Source organism: Colius striatus, chromosome 1 (genome assembly GCF_028858725.1).
Source record: "Colius striatus isolate bColStr4 chromosome 1, bColStr4.1.hap1, whole genome shotgun sequence".
NCBI lineage: Eukaryota > Metazoa > Chordata > Aves > Coliiformes > Coliidae > Colius > Colius striatus.
This window is the reverse complement of record NC_084759.1, coordinates 127,647,969-127,670,386: the sequence shown is the minus strand read 5'-3', so window position 1 is coordinate 127,670,386 and position 22,418 is coordinate 127,647,969. Positions and strand designations below refer to the sequence as shown.

Here is a 22,418-nt window from a genome sequence, read left to right as displayed (position 1 = left end):
GATGGAAGTAGATCTACATTTTTAATGTGGCATGAAAAAAATTACAGAGATGGAAGGGATAAAGCATTAGAGACCAATTCAAAGATTTAAAATTATGTTCCTGCAACAATCCCCATCTATTTCCCTTCAGAGTCATGGTTCAAACATCAAAATGTTCAAACATCAGATGTGAAAACAATAAAGACTAGCTTGAATTCTACAGGACTGAATTAAAAGGTAGACAAGCACACATTACATTCTTATTAAAAAGCTAGCACATCCGTGATAACAATTCAAAGCCATTAAAAAAAATTCAAATCACCTCCTTTACATCAATTCTAACCTCTATTTGTAGATCAACAGCATATTTTGTCAGTAAATTCATGCTCAGGTATTTACATTTGTACACATCAAGAGTTCTGCCAGAAAAATACATAAACTTACCTTATCTTGGTTTTCTTTATTTTTGTAACACAAATTTCCAATCAAACGAATGAGATGAGATTTAAAACCCACAGCTGGATGTGAAATTTCTTCCTGCCCTGTCATAGCATGTGTGGCAGTGAAAATATTTACAGCCTGTTTTCCAGCAAGATGAGTTAATCTCAGGGTATCTACACAAAACAAGAATATTTTCATTAATTACCACAGGAAAATTAGAATCACTGTACACAGAGCTTTACTAGTAATTGTTAGGTTCAAAGGTAATCAACATAATTTCAGATACTCAGCAATACATCAAAACAACTTTGAAAGTTTTCTTAATTTTTTAATTTGCGTCTATAATCATAAAAGGCCATCCCATGGTCAGAACATATTTTTCTGTCCATTGTACATGCCTATACGGCTCGGATGTGAACGCTGAAGGCTGGTGCTATCAGTCTTTACTTGAAGAGTCAGAATTTCTATGCTGTTGGATGATTCTGGAACCATTAATATAAAATGATAAACCCAAGATTTTTAGAAAACTTCTTTTAATTCAAACTTGTCACAGCAACACATACTAATCACAGAAGTACTTTTTTTTCCTCTCTTCTCCAGTCTGTTCCTAGCTCTGTAGTATAAGAAAATATTTTGAGTACATCAAGCACCTTGACACATCTTTACAAATCTTTCAGTGTCATAATCCTGTCAACTAATAAATACTAATGTTCCTGCATGGTGAATGCTGGTTTACAGAAACTAGGACTTTTTTTCAGCAAGCTCCAGAGAGAAATCAGGGAGAAGAGAAACAAAGACATCTGAAAACAACATTCCACAAAAAGACCACACCCAGAAGAAAACTTGAAATCATGTGAACACCTGAGAGCTCATACAGCCCAGAAGCCAATTCACTAAAGGCTGTGCTTATATTTAAAAAATAAGATGTATTTCTCCTCCATGTAACCTGCAAAACTAATAAATGTATGCCATTATCCCCAAGATACATCATGCAACTTACAGGGGAGCAAAAAAGACATAGCAACACCAGGTTATAGCACAAGGTGATAATTAAATCCTATGTTCTTTCTGCTCTAGATGTGACGACTACCACAGTGGAATGTGCACTACATTTCCTGATTTAAATCAGAAGAAATTTCACAGGTTCTCATATTATAGTTTCAGCCCCAGATGACCAACACTGGAGAAAACAGAAAAATCTCAGTGGTGACAAAGAGGTAACTACATTTCTGCTAGGTTGGTTTTTTTTTTAAATATAAAATTATAACAGGGCCTAGAGGTTTCCTATATGACAGCTACCACTTGTATTTGAACTAAGAACAATCAATCTCTTGCTTACCCCTAAAAAAAATCATCATAAAATTGCTTTTAATAAAATCATCTTTCACAGAAATTTGCTTGCTTTTGTAAATGCATAAAATTTGGCAGTCTCACATCCTTCTTGTGGTTTTCCACTTTGTATCCTTTCTTGCCTTATAGTCTTAGTATTTTCCCCCACAGGAACATATAAGAGGGATTTCCATGGTCTTCCCAAACCTGCCTGCATGTAAGAGGGACCCCTGAATGAAAGGATTAAAACCAAAAAATAAACCAAAGAAAAAGTAAATATGCTGCTCCTGTGATATCAGCCATGCTCTCAAGTAAAGGACACACCTCAGTCTATCATTCTCTTACTATCCAGAAGAGTCAGTCTTTAAAATGCCCCTCCCCACAATGTGCAATCAGGCTGTGCTAAAGACATTATTAACACTGAAGTATTACAGTCTAACTTAATCCAACAATTATTGAAAATAGCTAAGCACAAGGATCATTCAGGTATTTTTCAGATCTTTTGATCAATCTTTTAGTAATTTCCAATAGGAAATTTCTGATGATGTAAAGAGAAGAACTGCTACATGAAAAATTCTGTTAAGATTAAAATCTTTTGCACTATCCATCCTTTCACTTCTGGTCTTTGGAAAGAAATGTTGAAGATACAACACATCAGTGCAGTTTTTCACTGTTGTTTTTTTGTTGTTGTTTTTGGTTTTTATAGCAAGGACCCTCTGAACATCTCAAAATAGTCATAGTATGTGGAAAATGGGTACGTGGAAAATAAGTAGGATGCACATAGTAGCAACATTCTAGCCTGCAGCTCCTTGAAATTCTTGTTTAAGTTGAAAGACTTATGCAAACATTCAGATGATAAAACTTTTGAGTTTCCTCAAATTATACACACATAAAATAGATCTTGCTAGTCATTTTACTGTAAGCAATAAAATTATGAATCTGTCATTAAAAATAAAAAATTGGTTGTTTTTTGGTTTGTTGGGTTTTTTTGCTTTTTTTTTTTATAGCAAGGATCCTCTGAACATCTCAGAATAGTCATATTTAACATTTGTTTCAGCTTTCTGTTGTTGTTGACAAAATGTATTCTCCCTAATATCCATAAATTTTTATAATTTTCTCAGAAAACAGTGGCATACATCAATCTCAGAAAGTGATAAGATTTATGAAGGCACAGGTCAGTATATGTATACTTTCTCGTCCTTCCTCTCTTAGTGTATTGGGTCATTCTGGACAATCCTGGCTTAATTTTATTTTTGTACAGCACTCTGCTTGATGTTTCTTAGCAGAAGAAAGCTTCTTTCAAACCGACCTTTGAAAGTCACAGAATTTGGTTAAGAATATTCAAACTGTACACAGAAGGGAATGGACATGGAAAAGTCCTTTTTCTGCTTCTTGAGGAAATTCTTCCACACATATCCAGTCAGTGGAAGAACATAGGAAGTGTATGTCCTTTGCACAGCTCCTACTGTATAAATAGCACATTGCTGACAGTTGAATCAAGGCTCTGTTGAGTAACAAGAGCCAACAGAGCAAGTAGAGATGCAGAAAAATTCCACGAACAAATCAAATATTTGAAAATGTAGATGAACTCAATCTCCTATTTATTTATTTTATTAAAAGGTCAGAATCACCATACCACCACTTGTGAAAAATATGTTTTCATTCACAGAGCAACATGATTTTGAGCAAGCCAACAGTTAATAAACCATGGTGGCTTTTCACTCACCTATGGCTGTTTCAAGCAAACCAGGCAAAGCTTGTAGATGTTCTAGCTGTCCACTGTTTGATGTCATTTCACAAAGCACGTCAAGAAGACGAATTGTGACCAGCGCTTCCTGTAAATGAAAATTGCATTTCTGAAAATGGGGTATGAAGAATACCATAAGAACATAAAAACAATGATCTAAACAGAAGACAGAAACTCTCAGCACCCCAGGTTCTTTGCAGGTTTTCTAAACTGCCAAGAATAAATTTGTATAAAATAAGGACATCTTTCTGCAGAACAATAATGTATTAACACTGCAGTAATTTCTTCTCTACGGTCAAACACTGTTATATGCGCCTTGAAAAATCATGGGGAAACCAAAACAGAGCCATAAGGGATAAAATTTTAACAAAAACACAGTAGCTTCCAAAAGCAGAAATGCAGAAAATTACTAGCTGAGAAAATTATTTCTGTATAAATGTTTTCTTTGAGTTTATTCAGTAGGAGCGTCCCACTTTAAAGACACAAACACCGCCTGCAAGACACCAATTTGTTATCCGCAGGAATTCTGTAAAGTTCTGTGGTCAAATGAACTTTGGCTGCGAGAATTTACATTATTCTTGGGTAAATAGAATTGGGATCATAGATGCAGCATTTTGGTTGGGTACGAGACACACAATTTTATTTGCCTATTATTTATTCAGACAGAGAACTATTTTTTCTCACAGACTATGTTGATGTGTGCTTATAATGACAATCCAGCACTTACAGAAACTACCTTAAAAGTGTACAGCATAATTTGGAACACCACATATTTCTCAAGAACCAGGCTCTGACTGCAAGATCATTCCACACAAGGTGTGGTACTGCAAGTAGCCTCGAAAAGGCTCAAACGTAGGTCACATTGACTATTCCTGCCTTGTCTGGCTCAGGAGAGACGTTTACTTACTAACAGTATATTTTTGAATCCATATAATCAACATATAATTGGAATCATCAACAATAGTGTTCAGTAATTAAGTACTATGATTACATATATATTCTTTGCTCCTTCCTGTGCTCCTTGAAGACAACAAATTGGTACAGAGCCCAGGTGCTAAAGACGTATTTTTTTTTTTTTTCACCCCTTCACAGTTACAGGAAGGTGCAGGTCTTGCCTTCAGTTATTCAATGAATTGCTTTCAACAGTATAAATCCAGCCTCTGAATACATTGGCCATTGGCCTGTTCAAACCCTAAAATATTTTGAAATCTGACAACCATCTTGATGTGGATATAATCTGAAAAGTAAATAAGGAAATAATTGAAGAATTTTTAAATAAATATATTTTGAGAGAGACTCAGAAAAGATGTTCTTTATAAAGAGACAAAATAAGAACTTAAAATCCAGGGAAGGGTTTTATTTTGCAAGTACGGTTGAAAGTTAGCAAAAGCAAACTGATGCTGAAGTCAGGCTTATAATGGAAAAGCTATTTTAAACGTTGGTTTAAGAACTGCAGAAGCATATGATTAGCTTTTCATTGGTTTGAGATGGAAGCTACAAGACCTGAGGTTCCTTAGGGAAAAGAGGCAGTGTCTACATGTAATAAATTAAACAGTCGATGGGGCACCCAGACAACATTTTGGGAGTCAGGCCAGTTCAAGGCCAGTTCCCAAAAGGAAGTTTGGAAATGTGGCCTCACAGTTTTGGAGGCTAATATAACTTACTAGTACAGACGTTGCCTGACCAAGGCACTTGGCTTCAGGGCCACAGAAAAGTCCAGGCAGAGTTCAGTTTAATATCACAGATGCTGTCTAAAGCATTTTTAATGACAGACTCTACATGCACAATTGCTTTTTTTTCTTCAGTTCAGTTAAGTACAACTCTTACACAAAACCTAAAATATTTATGTAATCAAGGAGAAATTAGTGACATTTTCTGATCACTTCTAGTAAGAAAAGAAACAGTATCATGAATTTAAGATAGAATTTCTCTTTCTGAATGGCAAGCATATGTTATGACTAAACGTATACACACAATATGCTTATACACATATTTAAGAAAAAAACTTTTCTTGACATTGCTCTCCATTTATTCAGCTATTACAACTTGTATTTTGTGCTCATCAAATGATCCACATTTCCTACCAAATTGTTACATTCAACTTAGCATACAGCATGTTCATGTGAAAGAAGGATAAAAGTCAGTATCAAGCAGGGCAAGTTATGCAGTAACATTCTCAATACTGCTGTCCCAGCACCTTCAAGTTGGACAGAGATGTCCCTCTGTTAGGCGCAAACAAATGTTTTTTTCCAAGAATTGAAACCACAGTACTTGGAAAGCAACCACACAGGATATAAAAAAATTGGGGGGGGGTGGGGTTGGACAAGGGAGAAGTTAAAAACAAGAGTACAACAGAGTGTGTGTGTAAGATGAAATTGTCTCAGTATATGTCGTCTTACTGCCAATCCAATTCTTTTTCCAGAAGTAGTCAATTAAGTTTTCTAACATTACTTACACAAAGCAGCTGGGGCAGTTGGAGACAACTCTGCCTCTTGCACAGATAAGAAGAGATTCCTGTGTGGTTTGAGGGAGTTTGGGTATTTTTAAGGTCTTTTTAAATGCATTTAAAAGCATTTAAAGATCAATATTTTTTCACTTTGACAGTAAATTAATTATGAGAGCTGTTCTCAAGAGTTTCCACAAATGAAACTATTACAGGTTGATATTGCTTTAATGATAAAATGCTTGCAACATGAATATTGAGTAACATAATTTAAATACACTATTTGTGGTTACTTGGTAAGACAGAAGCTAGATGTATTTTTTTAAAAAAAATATCTTTTTATGTATCTTATTAAGAAAATATGTTAATTACACTTCTGAAACTATGCATGGTTAGTGAGAATCAGTAATTAACTAATTCTATGTTTGACTAAAATATATTGGATTTCTTGGGCTTTTAGTTTTCTGGCTAGTTGCCTTTAAAAAAAAATCTCACCTGTAAATCAGCTGAAAATATTAAAACTTTCTTTATATGAGAAGGGTCAAGAACTGAGACCAATATGATATGACACTTTGTGTTCATAATACCTAACACAGCACAAACAAGGTTGGTGTAAATTACAAGTCAGGTTGCTTTCTGTATCCCCCAATGGCATTGTTAGATCTTTAAGTAGTTTGCTGAAAGTAAGAGGGGAAATCAGAACACCAGATTATTTGAAAAGACCTTAGATAGCCTAAACCTTCTTACCGCACTATATGGTGTACTAAGTAGACAGCAACTCTTGGATATTTCAGAAGGAGGAAATTAAATAATGCCATTCAGGACTCAGCTCTCCATCAGAGGTTCCCAAAGTGCAACCCACAGACCATCTGTGACCCATAAAGCCCTCTTATTTAGCTTTGCTAACATTGTGGCCATCCTCAACAGAACCAATTAATTAAGTCTGAAGCAATAACACATTTCTTCCAAGTGGACTGAAGTTGGGGCAATTGTCTGGGTGCTCAGGAGGCAGGAGCCAGCTGCCAGTAAGAGCCCAGCAGGCTCTGTAACTTGATCCTGTAGATGCTAGCTGGCCCCAGGAATGCCACCTTGTCACAGCCATGCGAGGGCCACCAGAGCGCCATAAATCATTTGGAAATGGGGAAGAGTCAGTAACAAAAGCCCTCATTTGCAAGGGAGGGTCGGGTCCTGCTTGACTAATCTGATCTCCTTCTACGATAAGGTGACCCACTTAGTGGATGAGGGAAAAAGCTGTGGATATGGTCTACCTTTAGTAATAGGCAGACTTCATTAAGTAAAGCCTTTGACACCACTTCTCTTAGCATTCTTTTGGAGAAATTGTTTGCTTATGGCTCAGATGAGCATATTCTTCACTGAGTGGTAATAGCAGTGATAAATGGAGTTAGTGGCCAGTTACCCAATGTGTTTCCCCAGTCTCAGTGTTGGGGTCAGTTGTGTTAATATCTTTATCAATGATCTGGACAAGGAGACCAACTGTACCCTCAGCAAGTTTGCTGATGACACCAAGCTCAGCAGGAGTATTGATTTGCTTTAGAGTATGAAGGCGCTACAGAAAGATCTGGACAGGCTAAAGAGATGGGCTGAGGCCAAGTGTATGAAGTTCAACAAGGCCAAGTGTCAGGTCCCGCACTAGGGCAACAGCAACCCCAAGGCAATACTACAGCCTTGGGGAAGTGTGGCTGGAAAGCTGCCCAGAGGAAAAGGACCTGGGGTGCTGTCAATAGCTACCTGAATATGAGCGAGCAGTGTGCCCAGGTGGCCAAGAAGGCCAACAGCATCAGAAATAGTGTGGCCAGTGGGCCCAAGCAAGTGATTGTCCTCCTGTACTTGGTGCTGGTGAGGCCACCCCTTGAATACTATGTTCAGTTTTGGGCTTTTTGTTTTACTCCAGTTTTACTGCATCTTCCCACCTATAAACAAACACGTATTTTAGGTTTTGAGTGATATTTGAATAAAATGTGATTCACAACCCAAATAAATTCTAGACAACCTGAACATTGTTAAAAATACCAACATTTTTTTTTTAAATGTGCTAGATTTATTTCTATCTCAATGTACTAGAGGGAGGTGGTTGAATCACCATCCCTGGAGATATTTAAAAGACATGTAGATTACGTGCCAAGGGACATAGTTAAGTGGTGGGCTTAGCAGTGTTAGGTGACTGGTTGCACTCAGTGGTCTTAAAGGTCTTTTCCAACTGAAATGATTCTATGCTTCTATGATTTTTTTTTCATCCTCAAGTTAAAAGCAAAACTGGGCTTCTGTCTTACAAATTTCCTAAAACAAAGTAAACTGAGAAAGTGCCACTTGGATAATAGTGGCGAAGTAGTTTCACCACTCAGATTCTAGATGTTTTTTACCCATCATACCTCAACTTCTGCATCTGCTGCAGAAGTTAACTTGAGCACAGCTTCACATTTTTCTTGGAAACAGCTTGCAAGGAAGTCAGCATGTCTCATGAACACGTTAATTTCTTCACTGGCAACTGGGATCTTCTCACTTACTTTTGTCATCATCAGCTCTAACAAAGTAACTCTAGAATCAGAAAATAACCTGTTAATAAAATTTACTAAACCATAAAGAATTATCAGCAGAAGCAGACACAGTTGTTAAACATGAAACAAGCAATTAGCATGCTAGTAACAGAGTCAATTTTTTTAAATTAAGAAAGTCCTATGAACATTGGCAGTCAGTTCCTGTTTGTTTATTTCTGCATATCATTAATTTATCATTAAATTAATACAATCTAGCTAGACAGTCAATATTCTTCTCAAGTCTAGTTTGATTTCTAATTTCTTATGTCTTGACATAACATTACTGTGAGTGCATATTCCGTATCTCTAAAATTTCCACCAAAACAGCTCTTAAAAGCTGTTGTTAAGTTCAGCAAAATAAACACAGACTATTTGACAGCTTCTGTTTGAAAATATCACCTTTTCACAGCCTTTGCCTCACACGCAGTCCTTTGCTAATTCTTCTCCCCAATCCCAAACCCAATTTTGAGCAGAAACAGGAGAAATAAAAATAGATATGCACTCTTGGTTCTTTACAGCTGTTCTGTAATTGCCACTAAATTATTCATATACTCAACAAGAGTTACTCGGTGTATTAAACCAGCATGTGGACATGTAACAAAGCTGATTCTATAAAATATATTTGGGTTGTTTATTTTACAGCTTTAATGCCACTTTATTTCCAATATCCTGTCATGTTTTTAGGGCAAACTGGGACTATTTCATGGAAGTGGGACTTTAACATGGCAGAGGTCCTCCTAAAGTTTCCCCATTTGACATGGGTTAGTGAAGTCCCACTGTATTTCTCTCAGTCTGAAAGAGTGCTATTTATTGAATGAATTCAAGAGCAGGCTCAAGGTTTTCTTTCATTAAAATATTTGCAATTCAGATGGATGGACTGACATTTAAACATGTGAAATAGTTCAAATACGTTTTCCTTTTTTTTCTTTTCTTTTCTTTTTTTTTTTTTTTTTTTTGTAATTTACCAAGCAGGTTGTTACAAGGGGAAGAGAAATGTCTTTTTCTACAGAAAATGCACGGTCACTGCTTTATTAACCTCCAAGAACCCACCTCTATTAATCATGTAACAGCTAGTCAGATCTTGCTAAACTCAAGCCTTAATGTCATTAATACAGCTGCATTAAACAATTATGTGAATGAGGACAAAAAGCTTTTTCAACACAGTAGCATAGAAATGTGCTCAACACATTTGTGAAAGGGTGGGCTCCAGACAGAAGGCTGTCAAACACTGGTAACCTCTGTCACAGGCTTCACTTACGTATGTGACGCAGCCCCAACGCAGAACAGTCATTCCATTTGTTCTGCGGGTTACAGCTGGGTACCACACGTTTGCCCATCTACAAACTACCAGAGTCCAGTTACCCAACATCTCTAACCAATTGGCATACTGTACAAAAACCAAGTTACATACACAGAAGTGTCATCCCCAACACAGGGCTACATTTCACATGCCAGTTTTTACCAAGTTTATAGCCTTTCAAGTGTATGCTCAGCTAAGAAAACAGGATGCTCACAGACTTTATGATTTCAGGAATTATTTTAGTAAATATTATCTACTTTGTATAATAATTTTATTCAGCTACTGTTGCACCACTAATCCAAATAATACACATCTAAAAATTACAAGTAAACCTTCTGTAAAGAGGTGGGGAGAATCACCACACACCTTCACAAACTGTCAGTGAGATGCAATTGTTGCCAGTTGGGAAATTTTTTTTGCATCACTCCTCTTCTTCCAGTGTAATTGAATGCCTTTTTAGACAACCATAATCCTTCCAGAGAAATAGGAGTGACATTAAAACACCACTTTGTATGTAATTTCTTTTAAAGTTTTCTGCTCTCTTTAAGCATTCATGTCAAAACTGTTTTCTTGAGTTTTCTTCCAGGCACAGTCAAGTCATTCAGGACATGCCCATCTTTCCCCTGAATTTCAAGCAAGTCTTGCCATTCAGCCAACAATTTACTGAGAGCACTGCTTTTTGTTCTGGTGCAAGTTCCCTTACATTCCTTTCTTCTATTGTTTCTCTCAGTTTTCTTACAAGGCTCACCCCAATTTTTCCAAGTTAGTTCTCCCATACAATGCAATTTGCTCATTTCTTTTAAACCATCTCACAATTGTTTAGCCATTCAGATGACAGAGCTTGTTCCTACTTTTTTTGCCTACAGCAAAAAAGAAGTTATGGCAACTGTTAGTATCACTTTCAGCAGGTCTCAAATTAATTTTTGTAACACTGAGTTCAATAGCTAAAATATAATTTTGTATGTTATTTTTACGATTGTATTTCTATTTTGAAATGATCATGCCGTGTCATCTTCTATTTCTTTAGGCACCACTTAGGAAGACTTTTTGTCAGTCTCTTGTTTTTCAAGTCCCCCTAGCCAAATTGAAACCAGTTCATTCTGAAGCTGATCAAACTGGCAAGAACAACTCCTGTAAAGTATTTGCAATCATCAGTAAAACACATTGCTGTCTCCTTTGGTCTGCAAATAAACCACAGCATTAAAGTGTAACTTAAATCTGCAAGCTCATTATTACAAAATAAAGTGAAGCCTTCCTAAGCTTGTCTAAAACAAGTATTGTAAAATTCTACCAATTTTAGTATTGTGAAAAAATTTTATATCAAGCATGCTTGTTTTATAACCTCTTAGCAACTGATACACAATTGGGCCATTCTTTCTTTGTCACTAGGACTTCACTTTCCTGAAACATTTAATTGACAGCAACATTCTATGAGACAAATCATGTCTTTCCTTGAAACTTTCAATTCTTTCATCTGGAAATGATTCTTCTGAGCATCATGTTAAATGAAAATTTGTAAATTTGTTAAGGACTACAATCCAACACTACCTTCAGCTCTAATGTGCCTCTGAGCATCACCAAGAACAAAACCCTAGCACCACATTGACATTAGCAGCCCTGTAGCTGAACATAAGCAAGAAGTGGTGACAGCTATAAGTACTTGAGAGCCATTTCCTGGCTGGTAATTCGATCAATGAATACATCGCTCATTGAGAATATTTCATATGAAATAACACAAAAATCATAACTAAAGGTGCATTTTAGTGGAACATCTTAAAAAAATACCTGAAGTTATCCAGTTGCTATTCATTTGCATTTTTGTTGTTAACTAAAGCAAGACCACTTTGTAAAAGGGACAAACCAGACTCACTAAGTTTTAAGATTTAATGGTGTAATTAAGACCAACAAGGCATTAACTTACATTGTCCATGCTCAAGGCTAACTTGGATTAAAGCAAAGTAGGCTTTTTCTAAATACTTCTGCCAAATACTTGCATACACGTGCAGGGAAATCTCAAATCCAGAAAAGATTCAAGAATCTACAATCTTTCAGCTCAATACCATAGCCGTATGTTTCTGCAATAATCACTTGCAGAGAAACAGTAGGCATTTTTCACATCATCATACACTTTTCAAAGCCAGAATACCATTAAAGAAGCTGATCATATTATCAGAGTACTTATTTCAAGCCATTTGCAAACTCAGACATGCAATATCAAAGTGCTTAGATTTGTTTGGAAATGAAAGAGAGAACTGTCCAGAAGTCACAGCTTTCATTTTCATTGAATATTCAGATTCCAAAACCACTTCTATAACAAGAACTACTTCATGGCGTGAACCATAGCTACTGTATCACAAATGCATTCGATTTCAATTACAGGAAATGCTTTGAATAGTGTGAATACTGTGAATAGTGCAAATAACTGCGGTTATGCAACTGCATTTACTTTGGGTATCTAAGGCAACTGCCAAATTTATCACCACTAACATATGCATTCGCAAACTTTCTCAACATAGTTAAGTTCATTTCGGTAAATATATTTAAATGTATTTAAATGTGCATAATAAAGAATACTGTAGCTGAGAGTTACCGTATACTCATGAGTTTAAGCTGCTTTTCCCAGACACCTCAATACCACATATGTCCTTTCCTCATTTATATGACTTAGTCAGCTTTACTGGACACCCAATGCGGTGAATCTTGCGGCGACGACTCCTTGTCTCATTTCGAAACAATGAATTCCCTATGTTCTAGTTATTGACTAACAAAATGTTTTTATCTGAATTGTATTTGTTTCCTTATGTATCTAAAAAGAATACGTTCTAAAATATGCTAACATTATGTAGGAAGACACCACTGCAGGATTTTCTTCTATAGCTCAGATGCAAAAGGACTATTTCTATATCACTTCCCTATGTTTGATAGTAAATTAGGCAGTATAAAATTCATGATAAACTGTACCGTGACTATGTTTTTGAAAAACTTAACTGAGTTTAGTTGATTTGCAGAATTCTTTGGATTGCTAATAAATCCAGGAAATATGCTGTAACTAGCCTTCCTCCTTGTAATCGTCCGTATGATTCCTACACCAAGAGCCTTTCAGTTCAGGTAGCCTATCATCATCTATAGCATGGTGCATGCAACAAATCCAGCTGAGACCTTTCTAGAAACTGATAACATCTATTGCTTTAAGTACAACTTAATATCCTAACTCAATCCTGGCTGTCCTTAAGGAGATTTTAAAAACATACAAACAAACTGCCATTCATGACATCTCCCAAAAGGACTAAATCTAGCTTATTCACTTAAAACAGTCTTTTCTAGTAACTGCCTAAGAAGGCCCTCCTACCTCCAGGCACAGAAAACACAGAGTTCGTATTTGCTCTCATTTGATCAGCCGGAAAAAATAAATAAGACAGTACTTCCCTCATTATCATTCCCATCTCTTGTTTTTCATCCCATACCTTTACATTCATGATATATCATCTATGGTTCTCAACCTACCATATACTCTTTCGTTGCCTGCCATCACTTTTGTTTCTTTATAATCTCTGCCGAGCATCTGTACTCCCATTTGTAATAACAGTCAATTTAGTCACAGCAAAAAACCATAAAAAATGTTAATAAAAAATGTTAATGGATTGCTCTGTTTGCTACTTTCTCCTTCACCTGTAAAAACTATAGGGGGAACATGCAGTTTCCCTGGCCAAATGGGAAACAAAGTAGTCACATGGAATACATAACAAGATCACAAGATCTTCCAGCATTTGGAGGAGCTACAGAATTACAGTACAGGATTTCCCAAAACTGATTATTCTAACATCATATTTTTTTCTACCTTTCCTGATTCTCTATTAAAGCAATTGCAAATAAGCATTTTCCCAATTATGGCAATGGTAATTTTCAATGATCACTTCCAATTCAGTATACATTTACTCAAACACTTTTGTGTTTGTTGAAGTATGTTATATTTTCAATAGTGGAAATACTAAAAGAGTAAGTAATCATGAGCATCTGCACATCTACATTTTTTTAGGTTCTGTTAACCAGTATTAGACACAATTCCATCTTTCGTAAAGGCTTCCTTTTAATTTCTTGTAATTACACCAGGAGTATGAACAGCTGAGGATATTTCAAATACAGCTGTAAAACACCGCAGGGTGTGGTGCTCTTATGAAATCAAGACACAGGCATGAAATCTTGTCTTTTTTTTTTTTTGAAGTATTTCTTTACCAAGTAATGGCGCCAACCTGGATTCTGCAACCCTACATAAATCACTGCCAGTTGTGGCTAAGCTGTAATGTTAACCAACCAATTTAAAACCATTACTGACATAGAAACATGTATTTAGAGATTTTGTGCCAGCTATGAAACCACACAGTTTTTCAATCATGTGAACAGGATACTCTATATGGAATGCTAAATACTAAAACCCACATTGGTTTTTGGGGTTACCTTTCTTGATTGCTCAGTTTGGCATAGAGGGCCTTTACCAACTCTGGACATTTCAGCAAATGGTCTGTAACAATCAAGAACCTAAAGGAAAAAAAAAAAAAAGAAACAACAAACTGTTACTGCTGCTGCAAAACCAGCAACTACATTTACACCAAATGGTGTGGTTACTTTCACTTGTAGATGACCCTGTGACATGCTTCTGTTCCTATTTGCTGATAGATACAAATTGTCACAAAATAATTGCATGTCTTTTTGCAGTATTTTTCCTAATACAACAATGGGCATTTTGCATCAACTCAGCACACTTTTACTCAAATGCTTGAAGGAAAGACAGTTAAGAGACTTGCAGGTATACAAAAGACACATCTCAATTTAAAACACCTAATTGTTTATGCATCTCAAATCTGGCAAAAAGCCATATGTCAACCTTGAAAATTTCTGTGTTGATCATCACAATCTTGTTTTTAACACCATCAAACAGTCAAAAAAGTGCCCAAATAATTTATCTTCTTAAAATTTCTAAGAAAGCACCAAAGGAAAGAGAAACTTGTCAGATGCAAAGCAGCAAAATACTGTTCTCAGCTTACAAAAAATATTCACCTTGTGTCACAGGAACCCAAGCTGATAACCAAAGTTACTCCCTGCTCTATGAGTCAAGTAATATGGTAAGTCTGCTTTTGTGCTAATGACAGTATTTACATAGTCAATAGCAGACACTAGTTATTTAATTTCAGATAAGTATCCTCAGCATGCAAAAATATTCTGCTCTTGAAATTACATTTCTAGGAATATTGACAGTGTTATATATGCTGCAGGTATAAGCATACTGAAGTATGCAATTTTTAAGCAGAGTGTCTACCTATTAAATATAAAATAATCACAGTTTGTATCTCAGAGCATCCTCTGAGCTGATGAAGCTGCTGAAAAAGAATAGATAAAATGACATCAAAAACAAGTTATTTCAATATTCCCTCCACTTCCTCTCTACTTTTTACTTTGCTGACAGCCTTTTATTTTGTGTATCCATAATCTACTACTCAGTTAACAGGAAGATCACATAGAACCCTTCCAGCTGCAATAAAGTGTGTTTTGGACAAACACTCAATGACAACTAGAGAAATAAGAGAACAAAAAATCCAAAAGTTTAATAGCTATTATATTTCTAATGGTAACTGTGGACTTAGCCAGCATTTGGTTCAGTTACTGTAAACTAGACATTTTTAAGGGGGTGGGGGGGAGAAGAAAAACTATTTTATGCTGTGCTTTTTTTTAACTGATATTTCTACACATATTAAAGAAAAAATAATATAGGCATAAGGAGTCATCATCATTGCCATTCTATCGGTGCAGCATTGACTCACAAGTTTCTCAACACAAATTTGAACCTACAGACTTCCCCATAGTCAACAGCACAAATGCATTCCAACTGAGCTGTGCTGACTCAGTCGTAACAACTGAATCAAGCCATCAACAGGGCAGTCAAGGGGAACGTTTCTACAGTTCCTGAATCAACAATTCATGGCATATGAGCTATTTACAGTTAAACCTTCAGAATGGAAAAAAACAGACTTTATTTTTCAAGGATTTGAATAGAAGGCAAAAGAAAAAAAAGCATAATAAATCAGAGCTGTGCAGAACAGAGTTCTTAGCCTCATACTGTACAAATTTCATCTGTCAATGAAGTACAGGAAAAGAAGACAATCTAAAGGCTGATTTTTCAATTTTGTAGTTGGGACTATGAATTTAAACTTCAATTTTCATGATTAACATTACTACGAGGAAATTTTGACTATTTGCCTTGTAGTTAAAAAGCAATCACTAATTATCACCAAAAGATCTAATGCTACTAGGTGCACATTAGTGATTACTATTTCAAAGTGGAAGACCTGTATTGCAGTAATTACTTGGGTCTACATTCTTGTATGTATTCACACACCTTTCACTTTCTACTGAATAGATCTCTACTGCTCGAAAAGTTTGCAGCATTTCAGATTAAAGTTTCTACTTATAAAGGAGTATCAACATCTGTATATGCTTTAATTTCATGACCTGATTTAACACCCACAAAATTTCTGCTTCTGTATTTTTCTCTTTTACCATAACCACTTCCTGCATTACTGTAACATAAAGAATACAGCACTAGCACATTCTAAAAGAGCATCAACAAGAAATAACAGAAGAATTAGTAGTGGAGTAAAGTACTTTCAACTCTTGCTACCATGCCCAGAAATGTTGACAGTAGTTGAGCAAATAAAATCTAGTATCTTTAATCCTCAGCTCTTCTGTTTCTCATTTGGAGCAGGGGACAAGAGAAGAAGAAAGACCATCCACAAATCTGAAACAAAACCCCAACACATTCAGTTTTCAGTTACTGACTGGATACAACATTTCAGATACACATAAAAGGCTTTGGTAGGAGATTTAAACTCTCTTTGGGGGCCAACAGCAGAACCACTGGGATAAACTAAGGACCACTGTAATTTAGGGAAGGAAATGGTGAAAATGAAAGTTGTTATAAAAGCGTAACACAGTAACAAATGAACAGTGTTAAATATGCCAATATTCTTGACTTTTTAAAAATTGTTTGGCTAAAATCCGAAAAAAAATCAAGTGCTTATATATTAGATAAATACAGTAGGAGACGTTCAGTTCAAAGACTTTACAATAACACAAGGGCTGCATTGTACCAAACTGAACTTGAGAAGCAGCCAAGATGAAATGGTATGAGCTACATTTGTGTTCAGTACACTCTAAATGACCACTAAGCTTACTCCAATCAAAGCCGGGTGTAAGTAATTAACTTTATTATCAGATGTCATGCTCCATATTAAGTTGATTTGATCTCATTAGCAAGTTTAGAGAACAGTGTCCTTGGTCTCAGAAAATGAGAAAGAAAATTCCCACAAACATATTAGAAGAAAGAAGAAAAAGACATGGTGATTCCCTATTTGATCAGCAAACGTCACTTCTGATCTCAAAACCAAAAGCATTTTTCATCATCCTACAATAATGTCACTCTATCCAAAATATGTAATAGTAAGAATGAAATAGCTATTTTTACTGTAAGTTTAAGAAATAAATGTAACAAATCATCCAAATTTTGGAAAAAAAAAAAAAAAAGCAAGACAAATTAGACACATCACTAGACTTTTTAGATGCTAAAAAGCAATATACCTCATGAGGAATTGTTTGGGACCGCAACATATTTGAGAGGTATATTTTTTTACACTTGCTAAAGAAGATAAGCCCCCTATCAAAACAATTTAAAAAAACAATTACAAGTATAAAGCTATTTAATCACAAATGGAACACGTGCTGTCACACAGACCTCTGGAAATTAGATACATCATCCCAATCAAACACCACCATGTCTTGCTCAAAAGAATAAGGAAACACGTTTCCACATTTAAGGCTCAGCCCCAAGTATCAAGCATCACAGTACTCCTCTCCTGAGTTGAATCAAGCACAACAGTGAATATTCTTCCATCCTATTGTTACCCACAGGGAACACATTCTCCCTACAGGCAGTGATCATGCCCACCAAGTGTCATGGTTTTGCCCAGCCAGCAATGAAGCACCATGACAGTCTCCTGCTCTCTGCCCCTCATCCACACCCACCCTCCTTAGGATGGCGGAGGCCCCAGCAAAATGAGTCTGGTTCAGAGCTGGGGAGAGTTTCAAGCAATTTCTTACAGGAGCCATCTTTACAGTCCCTTCCCCATTATCAGAAATGGCTGTCAAACCATGACACCAAATCACCTCTCAGGTCTAGAAGACTGAATTTTTTACTTAATGCATGAAGTAGGAATAACTTTTCTGAAGAGCTACCAAAAAAAACCTGGAAGATGATTAGCAATACAGTCACTTCCTGCTCCCCCATCTCCACAAAATACACAAAAAGAAAGAAGTGACAAGACAAATAAATGTGTGAGGCTAGGCTTTGAAATACTGAGGAAATCTGTGCCAATACACTAATACTGCAAACAGAAAGTAGAAGCTACTTAGACCTCTACAATTAAGAAAACTTTTCCAATTGTCAGTACTATTTAAAACCACAGTTGAACTTGGAACTTCCAAAGTAACTCCAACTTTCCTGGAATTAAAAATAAGGATTACTTTTTGGACAGTAGAAGAAGGGGGTGGGGAATACCCTAAACTCTCAGAGAAGACAGAGTTGCCAGCCCAAAATGGAGAAAAAAAAAAAGTAAGATTTCCTGTTTTGTCCACCACATGTATGCCAATTAAGCAACAAGCGTTCTACTGAGGAGTTCCATCTTTGCCTTTAAATCTGTGCCCAAGGGCAAAACATCTTGCTACAGAAGCGCTAGATTCCATCCACACTTCTTTCCGTAAGACAGGATAAAATAACCAAAGGCAAAAAATGGGGAGGGGGAGCCCCACATTCTAATCTTTACAGTCATCATTGAGCTGCGGTTTCAAAAAGAGAAAGTGGATGTTCAGGAAAAAAAAAAAATCTTACTTCCAACGCCAAACAGCTGACCACACTCTCAATATCATTTTTCCGGAAGCCAAAAACGCATATTATGCCTCTTATTTTAAAATGGAGGATTTTTGCTCCTTGCTCTTCAGGAATCAAAAATACAACCTGGTTTTGCTTTCCATAGTAGCTACACTGCCCCATGCAAACACTTGGAAAAAATGATAGCACAAGCTATACTCTCATCTCTAATAAAACCACTGAAGTATTTTTAAAATAAACAACTTTTAGAATACACATTGGTCTTGGTTAGGATAAATTATAATGTAATTTTGTACTACTTTTTCCTAATTATTTTACCAAACACATATGTTTGCAGGTTCAGTACTCTAAAATAGATCTTACCTGGCATTCTGTGTTGGTTTCTCTTCTAAATACAGTAGCTTCTAAACTGTGTGACACTTCTTCTGCTGTTGATTAACACAAACCCAAAAGGGAGTGCATGTGCATGTGTGGGGAAGCATAGAGGAATTACTTTTTAAAAGCTCTACCATTTTCCAGAGCCTAAGGCATAGCACTCTGCCTGTTTTATGAAAAAGCTTTTTATTTAAACTTGCTAGTGCTTGGCAAGCCATTTCACCATACTGCACATGTGACACAGGATACTGCTTGTGCTTTCTTCTTCCTTTTCAAACCCAAGGGAGTTCTTTACAGAAGACCCTTTCGACCTTGCTAGCAATCACATAGAAACAGAGTGAGTAGGAAATACACTTCAATTACTGAAGAGTGTACTATGGCTTCGTTTCCTAAAGGAAGGATATGTCCAATTCCCTGCATCCTTTGGTAGGCAGCAATTGTTGAAAGAACACAGCACTGGGAAAACATAATTAGTTTATGGAATAAGTATATTTGCTTGCATGTTTAAGATATGTTCATAGTAGTATGTCAGCACTTCAGAATTAAAACTGCATACCATTACAGAAGTATATTGGAAAGATGGAAGATACATAGGAAATTGTCTCACACAAGCTTGAAAACCACACTCATCCCTTTGAATGGAAATGGCAGACAGAACGTAGAGACGGAGGAAGCAGAGCTAAAAGATGCATAATACAGAAGGATTGATAACAGTTTGAGATAGGTCTTCTGCTGCTAAGGAACAGATAGAAATGAACTAAGTAATACTAGAAGAAAAAAATAGGTCACAAAACAGTGGAAGGAACAGAGCTGAAGTCAAGAGGTTTTATAACTTCTCACATGTAAGGAAATATTTTAGAGGGAATGTTAATCTCACAACTGTGATCACGAGCAAAGCTGGAAGCAACAGATCATAACTGACCCCTAAAAGGGGAAGCCTACATAAAAGGACGAGGTCTCAGGAATGGTCACTCATGCACCAGGCTTTAGGAAAATGGAAGTTTTTCACCAAAGCTAGAGGGTATTAATTCTTAAGCTAATAGCCTAGATAGTAGCTGCAAGTTGCAAAGAACACATTTTCAAGTAGACAACTGCGCAGCAAAGAATTGACAAGGAGATAGGATCATTTAATTACTGTATGGCATAGATCGAATCAAAGAAAGGAAACTTCCTGCAGAGCCAGTGTCTTTGCAGAGATATAGGCTTTGAGGCACATTTTCTAACATCATACTCCTTGAAATTTTCCGGGAGCAGCAAATTCTGGGCACTCTTTGCTAGCTCAACTACAGATCCAAATATTCAAAATGAGACAGGTAAGTTTCAACTACTGTCAGTCCTGAAAACTTCCGGTTTCCTCTTGCTCTAAGATTTGAGCCCAAAGCTACAAAACAGAAGGGTATACAGCCCATCAGGCAATGTTCTGAAGAACTTCAGTTGGAGATTTGCCTCCTCACATCATTGTTTTTGGGAGTTAGACCAGCAGTCTTGGAATTGCTCCTAGTATTCAAGATTACAGAACTGCTAGCCTGAAACAAGTTCAGGAGCTGTGTTGACTGGAAGTCTAGAGGGAATTTAAAAATACGTTGTCTAATATATACTAATTAATACTGCTTTAAAATGCCACTCGGCATCTAGTATTAAAGACGGCAAAGGTAGTAACATTTGAAAAAACATATGGGAGCTGTTTAGAGGATTAAGCTTCTACAAGAGAAATGGGAGGAGATATCAGTTCTTTATCAAGAGAATATTAAACATGTGAATCGCACTCTGCAATTCAGATTTTGGAGATAAAAAAAATTTCTGATGGTTGTAAATAACCACAAACTTAATGAAATGAGCCTTCAGATCATGTGGTCTAGATAAACAGGTAAGATCATACAAGGACTGAATACAAAATTTGACCAAGGTATTTCTTATAGAATTGATTTCCTTCTTAAATTTATTAAGTATTGCTTTGCTTGTAGCTTGCCACAGAAAACACTTACTAAAAAGTTTATCACTCATGAAGACACACTTAAGTGCACATCAGAGCACTGTTAGCCCACTTTCTATCAAGCTCTGAAACAATTTTTATTACACTGCCAATCTACAAACATGTTTTTTAAAAATGCATCAATTGTCTCAAAATCTCACTATGTTGATCTGCAAAATAGCTCTTCTGTTTCAAAAACTGCTTAGAAAGTAGCTTGCTTTTCCAATGCTAATTAGATTCAAATTCTCTAAACTGAGGCCTTATCTCCCAGAAACCACATCTCTCAGGGAGCACAGCCAACACTTCAGACATTCCTTCTCCCTCAACAGGAGATCCTTGTCTTCTACTGAAAGTCTTGTTAAGAAAAACGGAAATGTGGTAGGAAAATTCCAGAAAGTTACATCCTGCCTTTAAAGACACTTCCTCTGCTCTCTTTACCTGGGAAAGAGGTTTATGGCAGACAGAAGAGGTGCTGCAAAAGGTCCACTACCAACAACTGATTCTAAAAAAAGAACTCTTAGGAACTGCTCAGAATAATCACAGATTTCCTCTTAGAAAATATCCCTACAGAATTGCTACAAGGCTGGAGGGAGAAGCCAAAGACATTACACTCGCAAAGTAGTCCCTCCTGAACTTTCCCTAAGGACTTTTCCAGCTTGGAGACAGAAAACTAGACTCTAAATGTTAATGTGGGATCATGAACAGAACACCAGCTGCCAGTGCACCTAGAAAAAGTTTTTAAAGATGTGCTTGCCCTGCTGTGATGGGTGAAGAGTAGAAAATCCAACATGTGCTAGCCAAATGGAGTAGTGAGGACCCCATGGGCGAGACTACAGTTCAGTAAATGGCTTTAAATCCAAATATTTGTCCTGGATGTCCTCTGTCTGTCCTAGTAGTTCATGGTAGCAACTGCAAAAATAACTTGAGCATCGTAAGCATATATTTGTAAAATTCATTGAATATGAACTTAGAAAAACATATCAAGTAATAAATTTGAGAGCATAATAAAAGAAGACAAAATTGTGGATAAAAGTTTTACCTATAACTAAAACTTGCCCGGTCATTCAAAGAAAGATTTTCAATACCTAAAAGCAGCATTTGACAGCAAGAAAGCCCAGTCAAATGGAATAAACACACATGGCACTCACTCTTTATTCAGTGTAATACGAAACCAGATGCTCCAGCAGAGATACAAGAAGGTAGGCAGGAATTAAGTAATGTTTTTAACTTTAAATTAAGAATATCTTCATTTCAGTCTTTAGTGAGTCCAGCAGTGAGCAGAACCTCCCAGAAGAAGAAAAGTTTGTATTTTGGCTCAGCCATATAATGCCATAACAGCTGT

At 36.4% G+C, this 22,418-nt stretch overlaps 1 protein-coding gene across 1 annotated transcript in view; it reads right to left on the bottom strand.

The window, feature by feature from the left end:
- Window positions 1-22,418, bottom strand: part of ATXN10 (ataxin 10) — a 108,017-nt gene that overhangs the window by 52,586 nt on the left and 33,013 nt on the right. The window contains exons 6-9 of the mRNA XM_061988793.1: window positions 14,250-14,330; window positions 8,330-8,495; window positions 3,476-3,584; window positions 424-593 (exon numbers count right to left, since the gene is read on the bottom strand). Of these exons, the coding sequence (XP_061844777.1) occupies window positions 424-593; window positions 3,476-3,584; window positions 8,330-8,495; window positions 14,250-14,330 (526 nt within the window). The remainder of the gene's footprint in view (window positions 1-423; window positions 594-3,475; window positions 3,585-8,329; window positions 8,496-14,249; window positions 14,331-22,418) is intronic.